At 26.6% G+C, this 12862-nt stretch overlaps 1 protein-coding gene across 2 annotated transcripts in view; it reads right to left on the bottom strand.

The window, feature by feature from the left end:
- The window catches only part of LOC136071913 (dihydropyrimidinase-like), a 34380-nt gene extending 21853 nt beyond the window's left edge, over positions 1 to 12527 (bottom strand). The window contains exons 1-4 of one of the 2 annotated variants that reach the window (XM_065797724.1): positions 11137 to 12527; positions 6442 to 6536; positions 6132 to 6205; positions 4179 to 4289 (exon numbers count right to left, since the gene is read on the bottom strand). In XM_065797724.1, coding sequence (XP_065653796.1) covers positions 4179 to 4289; positions 6132 to 6205; positions 6442 to 6536; positions 11137 to 12468 — 1612 coding nt within the window. In that variant the 5' untranslated portion in view covers positions 12469 to 12527. The remainder of the gene's footprint in view (positions 1 to 4178; positions 4290 to 6131; positions 6206 to 6441; positions 6537 to 11136) is intronic. The other variant, XM_065797725.1, reaches the window with a different exon arrangement.
- Positions 12528 to 12862: the final 335 nt, after the last annotated feature.

The following is a 12862-nucleotide window of genomic DNA, read 5'->3' as shown; positions in this document are numbered from 1 at the left end:
GTTACTTGTCATTTAATTAAGTCTCATCCTTTTTCTGTGACTGTACCTAAGTGCTTAAAAAACTCTTATTCCTCTAGTTTTTTTTCTTGAACATCAGTTCTTCGGTATTTACTTCTTTCATCTTGCTTTCCTGATTCATATAATTTGCAATCTTTTAAGTCTTCTGTCAATCATTATCTTGCTCTATAAACTTCATCTTTTCTCTTCCAGTAACTTCCAACCCTATTACAGGCCTTGTTACGAGATTTCGCTGCGTAGCGAAAACGCGTAGCGCATTTCTAAGTAACTCAACTCAGCAAATATATTTTGCATCGTTAGAAGTTATATTGCGTCACTAGCGTCTTTTCAAGTACCGCATTGTAATTAAAGTTATTTTATTAACGCGTTAAAAATCATACAAACAGTTTGTTTTTTTCTCACTATAACAAAAGTTACAAATAAAATCTAAGTTCTTATTAAAAAAATCATTTTTATTATTTTTTTCAAATATGAACTAAATTTTATTTTGAAAAAAATATTTTTTTCACGAAACGTAAAATATTTGTTTATTTTCTTATGATTTTATATTTGGTTTTTGGTTATTTTATTAACTGTTAATACATTTTTTCTTATTTAATTTGTGAACTCTTTTTAATAATGTTTTTAAACAATAAAGTTTTTTTTTGTTATTTATCAGTTACCGATAACATATTCGTGATCATAATTTATTTTCATAAATTAAATGAACGTCATTAAAACTTTACGTTATTGAATTAACAATAAACAAAATATCTTATTAATAAAATATTTACATCAAAATAAATCGTGCATTTTTTAAACTTATTATGACTAAAAATAATTTTTATATTTAAAAGGAATTTATATATTTAATTCCTTAAGATAAAACTTAAAACACTTTTTTTTTTTAACTAATTTTTAATAATAAAAAAAAAATTATGAAACAAACTGTTTCTTTAACAAAAAAATCTATTATTCTACAATTGCGGTTAAATGCTTTTACTTACGACTTTATTTCTTCTGAATAAACGTCACGTTAACGATAATCAAAAGATAATTTAAATATTCTAAAAGATATAAGTTTTTGCGTAGCGCAAAACTGCTGAACGCGTAGGCAAATCGCCTTTTCGCAAGCAAAATGAGAGCTGCGTAGCGCTTCTTAACAAGGCCTGCTATTAGTGGTTGCTTGCAACCTTGTTGGAAGCGAAAATGTTGGAAAAAAAAAATAAAAATGTTTTGGATTTAAGCTTCAAGTTAATTTCTTCTGAAAAATGTAAATAGCTTCCCATTAACCCAACTTTACAAAGGTAGAGTAAACCACTTTTGTCACCATTCTCTTTATTTTTACAATGTCACCTGCGGCATTCCAACCAAAACAGCCCCACCCTTAACACTAAATCTATCATGTTTTACAGTTGATAATATACACTGTTTTATCATGCTTTTTAAATTAAGTTTTTTAAATTATCTAATAGTGGAAAAATAAACCTAAAAAAATAAAATTAAACAATAAAAAATCGCATTTTTTGATAAAGATTCAAATAATTATGAACGATAGTTTGTGTGTGTGTGTGTGTGTGTGTGTGTGTGTGTATATATATATATATAACACAATATTGATAATTCTTGACATATTCCGTAATATAATTATTACATTTTCATAAGAATAATTTTACAATAAAACCCTGGAATAAATATTAAAAAATAGAAGAGAAATATTAAGGCCAAAAATATACACAATAAACCAATAAAAATGATTACAAAATGACTCAGTAATTAACCAATCAATAATGATTACAAAATGACTCAGTAAATAACTAATCAATATAATCAAAATAAAATGTCATTTTAATTAAATAGATAAATTAATGGTATAATGCAAAGCTTGTTTATTAAGTGATAGATTTTTACATTTAATGTGGAGCACTTCTTTTACTTTTAACTTACATTTAGTTCAAGGGTTTGTCTCCATATGTATCTAAACAACTTTTCACTTGAGACACATTTTCATTTGTTTTATAGAATTAAAGCAAATAAATGTAAATAATAAAACCAGATTGTCTTTTTAGATGTTTTTATTAATAAATTCAATATTTATATCTTGAATTACATTAGTGGAAATTTTGAGATCATTGGCAATAGGGACAAGTTTAGCAATATTCCCAGAAAACTTATTGCTCAAAATTGTTTACGCATTAATAACTGACATTACCTCAAAGGTAATTCATTTGTGTGCAAGGCACAAACTATCAAAATAAGTTTGGTTTGAAGTTTTTGGGTTTTTTTCTAAAAAATAATACCTCCTTTCCAGCCTAAAAAATACTTATTTAAAAATATGCATGGCAATTAACATCAAATATTTACCTGTATTTATTATCAAACATTTACCTGTATTAAGATTAGTTGAATCACAGCCAACAGCACCTAGAGTGGATTCTATAGCATGTTCTATAATCTATTTATATATATGTTCTGCTATATGCTCTACTAGATTCATCACCTTCAATTTAGAGCATTCAATTTTCTTGTGATCTGTCACTGTTTCACTGTCAGTCACATTTGTTTTAAAAAAAACCCTGCCTCTTTAGCTGCTTTCAGTGTTAGTGTTGAAATTCCAGCAGTTGCTCTATTTGATACACCATATCTTAATGATGCTAATGCAACTTCTTTCATATTCAATGACTTTTTAGGAACTTATCTGCTTATGCACTCAGAATTTTCTTCAGAAACAACATCTTCATTGTCAGTATTCTCATTATTTTCGATTGGCACTTTAGTTTTTTTGTGACTTATTTTTTCCAGCTTCCTTCCTTTTATAATTTTTTTCTTGTCTGTTAGCTTCATAAAAATCTTGAGCACCCATTTGTATACAACTTTTTGTCCCAAATTTTTCTCCTTGAGATTTCATAAAATGAAGTTCTATTCTGAGAATCTTGCATTGACAAGAAATATGAGCTTTAAAAACATGAGCTACAACTTGTCTCCTCACAAGAAAAAATGTCACACTTGCACTTTGCTATAACAAATAGCTTGTCCAAATTAGAGTTAAACTTAGAAATGGTCTCAGTGTTGCACCTGAAGTTAACAATATCTGTAGCATTTTTCCATACTCTATTTTAATTATCACAATGGGAAATTCAGGATTCGCTTTCAACCATTGTGTTTTCACTTTAAAGAAAACCTTTTTGCATGTATCTTTAAGTTTTGCATTTGCTTTACAGTTATCATCTTTTCTTAGAAGCAGACCGTATTTAATACATCTCTTAATGTTAGTAACTCAGAATCTAAAAATTCACTTGCAAAACCAATCATCACTTTGACTATTTTTACATGTTTGTTTAGTCATCAATAAAGAACTCAAAGTTTACACTAGTTTATAAATGTTTGTTGTGAATTTAAGGTGTCAATTCAAATGCAGCATTTCAAATGTATCAACTTATGAATGATATTTTTTGAGTTATTTCATATAACTTATTAAATAAATTTGAGTTTAAATAAAATATTATTTTCATAACAACGCAAGATATTACAGCAAAGTATAGCAAAAATAACGATCTTTGTAAACTTTAAAAACCATAAGTTTTTAAGCTAAAATGACTGTCTAGGTGTCTAATAAAGAGTATTATGGATTTAGGATTTGATTGAAGATGTTTTTGAGTCAATCGGAATAACCGGTCAAAAGTTGCGGCATACCACATATATCGTATTTTTTTTACCAAAAACCATGGTTTTTGAGGTTTAAATTTGAAAACCTAAAAATTAAATTTTTTTTTTTGCATTAGTTTTAAAAAAGGGCCAACACATTTAAAATCCATATGGCCTCAGCATTTATTGTAAAAAGTTGAAAAATGACAGATTCATATATAATTATTAGTGTTGTTCAAACAGGCAGCTTATATAGTCTAAATCTTGCTAATTTCCATAAACTTCAAGAAGAATCCAGAAAATTCTAGAAAGTTCCTTAAGTATCAAGAAAATTTTAGGCTACAGAAAGTTATAATGCTACTGCATGCAATTAATAATTGTATGTTATTTTAAAAATTTTGTGTTGTGGGTGCCTTTTTTAAAAATTAATCAGAATAAAACATACACACACATATACATTCAAATAAATAAATACATATAAATAAATATACCCATAAAGTTTAAATTAAACTTTTTTTATTATAAACATTACTCACTAATCATTGTTGTCCCTCCAGCTACAGCAGCCTTAGTGCCATGGTAGAAATCATCGACAGCAACTGTTCCCATAAATGGAAGTTGCATATGCGTGTGAGTATCAATGCCTCCTTTAAATAAACAACATTAAAAAGATTTGCAAAGATATGATGTTATGCTGTGTGCATTTTAAGTACAATATTTGTTGTTATTATTTTCATTATGCTTTAACTATTTAATTAAGAAATCGTTAAAAAAAGTAGTTTTTGCAAACAACATAAAAAACAATTTTATATTGTTATATGTTAGTAACAATGAAAAATAATATATTTGACAAATATTTTGACTAATGATACAGCAATGTTCATTAAATTAAAATTAGAAATTGATTTACATCAACTAAGTTTTCATAATCATTATTTTTATTACGGTTAGACAAGTTATTAAAAGAAAAAATAATGATAAAAGGAATAAAGTGAAATAAAAAAAAGATGAGTCATTAGTGTAGCAAGGTCATTCTTTCTTAAGTTAATAAAAACGTTCTTTTGCTTAGGTCATTTATCACAATTATTATTAATTTTTCATCTAAAAGTTTTGAGATCTTATTTTTATTTTATTTTAAAAAATAAATATAAGATATTTGTGGACGACATTAAATAAACTTTTAAAAAACCTAAACAAGAGAACTTTTCAACCACACCTGAAGTTGAAGAATGGAGGTAATACTTCTTTAACCAGAATGTGTTTATTTAAACATTCTTTTGTCTCAATGGAGGAGGGAATGTCTAGATAAACGATTTGAGGATCATTTGTGCCTGAGCATCATTTTGTGGGATAAATAATGCAAAAGTATCAATTGCTTGAGAGGTCTGTTGGTTGTTGTCATATTCACAGGATAATAAACTTTGTAGCTCTCTTTTCTTACCTGTACCAAACTGTAACACATATAAATAATTATACAAACTTGAAGGCAGAAAATTTCACATATCACTTAATACAGGGTATAGTATTACAAGCTTCCACAAATTACTTTTTCAATCTTGTTTTTATAAACTGTCCACATATAGCAAAATGCATCTGGCTGGATGCAAGCAAACCTCTTGATGTCATTCAAATTAAATAATTGCTCTGGATATTTCTGGAAAGTTTTAAATTTTCTTGAAAGTTCTTGATTATTTTGGAAAGTTGTCGGACCAATTCTAGGAGTTCAAATATTCTAAAAGAATGCTCAGTATTCAATACAAATCCAGAACTTTATAGAAGATTGCTCAGCATTCAATACAAATCGAGAACTTTCCAGAAGAATGCTCAGTATTCAATACGAATTGAGAACTTTCTAGTAGAATGCTTAGCATTCAATACAAGTCGAGAACTTTCCACAAGAATGCTCAGTATTCAATACAAATCGAGGATTTTCTAGAAGAATGCTCAGTATTCAATACAAATTGCAATCTTTATCAAAAACACAATAATTTTAAAATGTTGTCCCAGTTGCACACGGCTTTTGTGAAACAACTACTTTTTTCTATTCATTTTTGACAAAACAGGTTAGAAAAATTCCTAATCTGGGGATAAATATACAAGAACAAAATTTTTTACATAGTATTTCACAATGTTTATAACAATTTTGCATATTTAATTAAAGAATAAAACAATAACTAACTATCCAATCTTTGTATAGATGTACTTTTTAGTTCCTGAGGTGATTTTCTTTGTGATTTTATAAATAACATTGATAAATGTTACAAATTTTTAACAACAATATATACTCCATCAATATTGTAAAAAATCTTTTCCAATTCCTGTTCTGAAAACTAAATATTGTTAATGAGCACAACACTTCTTTTTTTTTTTGATTTGCAACAATGATACAAGCAACTTTCAAAAAAGTTGCTTGTATCATTGTTGCAAATGATTTATTCTGAATCTCAAATTTGAATAAAAAGTAAAATTGAAAAATAAAAAAAACTAACCTGGCATAACATATTTTCCAGCAGCATCAATCACTGTTGTACCTTCAGGTGCAGTTATATTTGGACGTACATCTCTGAAAAAAAATCAAGTTACATAAAGAATTTATAATGTTCTAAAGAATGTATCTCTTTAAAAAACAATATATTTGGATGCAAATCTCTAATAACTTAAAAATTATAAATATAGATAAAAGTCTGAATTAAAAAAAAACTTTATTAATAAAATCTTTATTTGCCGGAAAACCTTAATTACAAACTAAAGATTGTGAGAATAACACTTATAGCTATCTACTTGAATTTGAAAAACTACCGAATAACTCCATCTTCTATATAAACATCAGATTCAAACATGCGGTCCTCATTTACAACGGTTCCACCACGCACCAAAAGCTTGTGGGAAGCTTGCTATAATTTAAAAACAATAAATTTATTAACTGTTGCAGAAGAAAATTTTTAACTCATACCTGAAAATTTTTTGGAAATTAATTAACAACAACAAAAAAAGAGATAAAAACAAAACGACATTAAAAAAAAAGGAATATGGGGGTACAGTTTTCTTTAGAAAACAAGAATTTTAGTAAAAATAAAATAGCCACAAAAGCATGATTTTCCAACACTTCATCTAAAATGGAGTGTTGGAAAATCATATACAAAAATATGATTTTCCAACACTTCATCTAAAATGGAGTGTTGGAAAATCATATACAAAATAAACATAAGTATAAAAAAAAAACTTTCAAGCACTAAATCATAACAAAGTGACTTTTCCAAATAATAACCGAAATCACATTTGGGAAACATCCATTTATTGCTTGGAAAACTCTGTTGTAAATATATAAGGCCATTACAGACGAGGAGGCTACTTAATTGTGGTTATAACCCTCTCTCAACTCTATAACTCCGAAACACGAACCTTGACAAAGAAGGCCGCTGCACGGAGAAACAAATTGAGCGTGTTACTACCAGAGACGTGGTGGGGATCGAACTCGGAACCTCTCGCTTACGAAGCGAGCGCTCTACCACTACACCAATACCGCATAAAATATAAAAACAAAAAAATGAATAAATAATAATAATAAACGGCTAACAATGAGCTAATCAGGTCAACAACATATATTAGCGTGTGATTGTGATTGGTAGGGATTTTAGTTACCTAAAAACTATATATATATGATTAATTAGCTTAATTTCAGACATTTGGAGGAAAATGACCATGATAAAAAAGATTTATCTTGGTCAAACCTTTTTCAATACTAGACAAAGTAATTTATCTGAATTTCTAAACAGATAACAACAAACTTGTAAGACCCCACATGTAAGAACGAAAGGCACATAAACCACACAAACAGCACAAACACCCCTAGTAGTAGTATCCCTAGTATAACTTGTTTCACTACATAACCTTGTTTAAACATCTACCTTAGTGTGATGCTATTTGGCCTTGACAGTATAATATCAACCTTAGAGACCAGAAATCGTTTCAGAATACCTTTGAAGCAATAAACGCAAATAGTATATTAAAAAAAAGCTTTAACACAAATTAAAAGCTTTAAACGCAATCAGCCTATGTTACAGTGGGCTAATAACTAGTTTTACATACAAACTACATTTAAAGCTAACTCTATAATTAAAAACTTTTAAAAAAGTAATTAAATCCTTTTCAATAAGGCTAAAAATTTTTTAACTTTTAAATTAATAGCAGAAATACATTAACTGGGTAAATTTGAAAACACAAACCTATTTCAAGACTCTCAAAAATATGTGCATGAAAATGTTAATGAAAACAAAGTTATAATTTTAAAATAAAAAAGAAAATGGCAAGAAACTGCAAACCACCACTTTGAATTTTGAAAAAATAGTGTTGCCAATATAAGATATACTTAGTTGATATACTATAAGATATACTATGTTGGCTGTCAATAGTAAAAGTGAGTTTAAACATTTAAAGCTTATATTAATAAAAATTAAAAGTTGATAGTAGCAAGAGCAATGTCAGAGCGAAATCAATTACTATTTAGTAAGTAGTAATTGATTTCACTGGAAAAACAAATAATGTAAAATATAAACAGACAAAATTATTGTATTAAACAGATATAGATATTTAATATTGTAATAGATAAAAAATATAAAGTTTACTTATCTATTTTTATTCCTTCATTTATTAATAAAATTTGAACTTTACAATAATATATGAAAAACCTAAATTAGGTTAGAAGCCACTCTGAAAAGTTTTTGTCTCTCCTTCCTCAATTTTTAGGGATTTTAAAGTCATAGAGTTTTTGTTATATAAATAGGGCTATAGAGTTTTTGTCTCTTCAATATTCTCTTCCTCTTCATTTTTTTAGGGGTTATATGACAACTTTCAAACTCTAAGAAAGTATTGCATGAAATTTGAAGTTTATCATTAAATAATTAAATTATTAATTAGAAGTTTATCATTAAGTAAAATAAATAAAAATTATCATAAACTTAGCTGTGAATAGTAAAAAATATACATTTTACAAACTCCTTAGAGATGAGAAATGGGTACTCTATGTAAACTGCTAAGATAGAACACTTGCCAAAATCAAGTCCAAAGGTCGACCTATACCCTAAAAAGCTGTTGCTTTTGAAATTTAAATAGCTTTTTTTTTTTGAAAAAAACACTATTAACCTTTTAGCCACAAAAATTTGTTTAAAGCTATGCAAGAAGGGTATCTTAATCTACTTAAAAGATTTTATACAAGCAACATTTAAAGTGCAAACAAAATAAATTATACAAAAACAAGGTTCCCATAGCATCATCCCATCATCAAAGTAAGGTAAAGTCATTAAACAAATAAACCCTTATAATGAACTTTGTTTCAAAAAGAGATATTTTAATTAAAAACATTTAATTACATTTTTGCTTAGTTAAATATTAGCTTATACTAAACAATAAGACTTTAACAATAATCTTTGAAAACCATATCTATTTGACACAAAGGTTACCTTTTTTCTTGACCAGAAATCCAATGCAGAGTTTGATCTCTGCATTGTGCTTTGTTGTATATTGTGCAAAGTAACAATTTTAAAACTTATTTATCTAATCGAAAAACAATTAAAAACCTAATTATCTAATAAAAAACAAATCATAACCTAATTACTCAATTAAAAAAGTAATCAAAATCAACCTTTAATGGATGGTTTGTTAAGATTTTACAACTTAATGGAAGGTTTCTTAAGATTTTGGGGCCCCAATGACTTTTAAGAAGGGGAAGAGGGGAGCCTCCTACTTAAATATTGGAGGCCTCCCATCTGTACTGTACCTAATCAAAAATAAGAATGAAAAGTGCTAATTTTGTAACCATTTTAACCCTTAAAATGAAAAGAATGTGAGAAATATAGATAAAAAAGTATTTGACTACTTAACAAGCACAAAGTTTAATTTAAGTGTAAAGTTTATCAAAATTTTTATTGACCAGCAACACATTACTTTGTCTAATATGCTGACATATATATGTAAACCTGTTAAAATTCCTGTCTAGGATAAATTTAAGTTGGAAATAAAATTGTAAGTTAGCATTTCCTTGACAGTCCAAATAATAAGGAATATATTCACAATTGGTGGGGAAAACATTGTTTTTAATTTTTGGGTAAAAAACTATTGAAAAAAAAAAAAAATAGTAACAAATGGAAATCTTAATTTATTGTAAGACTTAATGATAATTTTTGCTAAATAATTTAAAACGAGAAAATAATTACTTTAAGGTGATAAACAAAATATATGCTGAAAAAAGCAAGCAAAGAAAAGAAAAAGATTTAACTATAATAAAAAAGAAAACATTTTATCATAATAAAAAGGCATGAATAATACTTATGTAAAAAAGAACATTGTGTAACTAAAATAAACAACTTGATCTCCAATATTATTATTTAAAGTAAACCTTTCTTATATATTACAATAATATGAGCTACATTATGTATTCGACACAAAAAGTGTAATGTATAGTGTTATGCATAATAACAATATTAATAAAATTATTCTACACACATAAACACACACACATATCCATCTATATATATTTGTTTATAAATTGTGTATTCTATATATATAAATATATACATATATATATATATATATATATATATATATATATATATATATATATATATATATATATACCTATATAATACATATATATATATATATACATACATATACATATATATATAATATTTATATAACAAAGTAACAATAAATATTTATATTTATATTTTTCTAAAAAAATATTTTTTTAAGACAAAATAATTTCCAGAATAAAATATCTCAATGTATCCTTAAAGTGTTTAATAATGCTATTTATGTTTTGCATTGCATGTTTTGAAAGATTAAAACTTTAAAAAGAGGAATAATCTGATCTACACACTTTTATATTTATAAAAATAATGAGATTTGTAAAAAGCTATAAGACTAAACTATAGACTATTAAAAAGATTCAAAATAAGAGAATTATAAAAAAGGAAGTATTTGTACAAGTTTCAAATTTTGGAATAATTATTCAAAAAAAACAACCTTAAGATACAAGCAGAGCCTTTAAAAAACATTTAATTCTATAGTTTTAGACTCTAATTTACATTAACTAAAAAAACAACCACACAAGATAAATCTACAACTAAAACTTTATAAGCAAATTGCCCTTTATAAGCTCATTTCACTATAAAGATAAGCAAAACTAGTAAGCAATTGTTAATCTATATATTCTATAGAATATATATATATATATATATATATATATATATATATATATATATATATATATATATATATATATATATATATTTCTGACACAAAAAAAGGACAATTATTTTTTTGTCAAAAACAAAAGACAATTAGTTTTTATTCTACAGCTTTCAAACCAATGATGATTATTTCACTTACTATCATTTTACTGTTTTTTTTTCTAGGAGTAAATAGGTTAAATGCTTTTAAGTAAAATAAACAGCTTTTATAGAATCATTACAAAAACAAAACAATAATTTATACCTTATTGTATGGGACATGAACACGATTCATAGCATTGGCACAGCAGTGACAAGTTGTTGTATTGTCAAATGTTTTTGTTGTATTTGACAAAACCTCACTACAGTCTTTAGCAGAAATTTTGTTATGGCTATCAGTTTTAGATTTGCTAACACTTTCAAAACTTCCATTATAACCCATAATATAAGCTACTCCATCGCTGTTGTTTAAAGACATTTTTTGGGCACTATCAATCTGTCTTTCAGGTGCTGCTTTAGTTCCAAAATTAGATATTAATGGTGGTTCATCTAATCGAGTAGAAACACCAGCTGGAACTTTGTTATGATCATCTGGTCGAGACCAGTTTTGTCTAGACTTAATTTCTTGACCAAATAGTGTAACTGGATCCTGAATATGAGAATGAATACCAGCAGGATGCTTAGAAGTTTGAATAGATTCAAATGAATCTGATTTGTAAGCATTATTATTTTGTGAGGGTGAAACATCAGGAGAAGTTAAGATAACTTGGGAGGAATGAAAGTTTTTTAAAGCACTATTTTTTTTGTGCAAACCCCCTTTATCTTCAACTTGGGTTTCATATAGCAGTTTTCGCTGATGCTTGGTCAAAGGTGCATCAGTCTTGATGCCGACTCTTTTTTGTTCAGCATTTAACAAAGATTGACTAAATGCTATTTTGTGAATCTCTTCAGGTGTTACCTTTTTATAAGATCTTAAATTTGGATTTTCTTGATCAATAAGATTTAAAGTAGGTGCAGAGTTTGTTCTCTGCAGTTTTTTAACAGGATATTGTCCACTATTGCCATAAGTTGTCTCATGTTCTGTTGATATTCTCTCATTGTCGTAAGAAAATTCTTCAAACTTTGTTTGTGACAATCTATTATTAATTTCTGATAAAGCATCTTTAACTTCTGCTTTATTTTTATGGAAATCATAATTCCTTCTAGGCGCAGAAAAAACCAACTTTTGTGCTGTTGAAAGTTTTGCAGCATTAGCCTTTTCAAGTTTAAAAGGAGATTTTATTTCATCAGACTCAAAATTATTGCTAACACCAAATGGTGGTTGATTATCTAATTTTAACTGGAATAATTTCTTGCTGGGTTTAGGAGGATCAAAACCTTCATCTACATTAGCAATATTAAATGTAGATTCATTTTGTGTATTATGTAAACTAAACAATTTTTTAGAAGTCCGCATTTCAGAAATGCCACTGTCTTCACCAATTTTAAAAGTTGGTTCATTATAATCAAAACCATCTACAGGTTTTCGTATTCGCCTGTCTAGAAATTCCATATGCATAAAATCTGAATCCATCTTTCGTTCAGACTGACTTAACATAATCTTAACTTAAAAAAATATTGCATTTAATATCTGTCTAATCCTTTTACAAAAGAATGCTATCAAGCAATTATACTTGATTTTATTCATTATAAGTAACTTGATATGCAAGATACAATATACAACAAAAACAATTACATGTAGTTACATATAAAAATGTGGGAGTTTAAATATTCTTATATGTAACTTTTTAATAATACAATATTATGTAACAAAATAAAACCTCATAAGATATTTTTTATATAAAAACATTTATTTAATTAATATTACACTAAATTAAAAAATATCTAAATTAAATTAATCTTGCAGTATTTTTGTTATCTTTGCATTTTTAAAATTTTATACATATGATGTGTTTTAAAAATATTGAGTATGATTAATTTTTTTTTGTTTT

Source organism: Hydra vulgaris, chromosome 05 (genome assembly GCF_038396675.1).
Source record: "Hydra vulgaris chromosome 05, alternate assembly HydraT2T_AEP".
Taxonomy (NCBI): domain Eukaryota; kingdom Metazoa; phylum Cnidaria; class Hydrozoa; order Anthoathecata; family Hydridae; genus Hydra; species Hydra vulgaris.
Note: the sequence above shows the minus strand (reverse complement) of the source record. Positions and strands in the feature narration are given on the sequence as shown.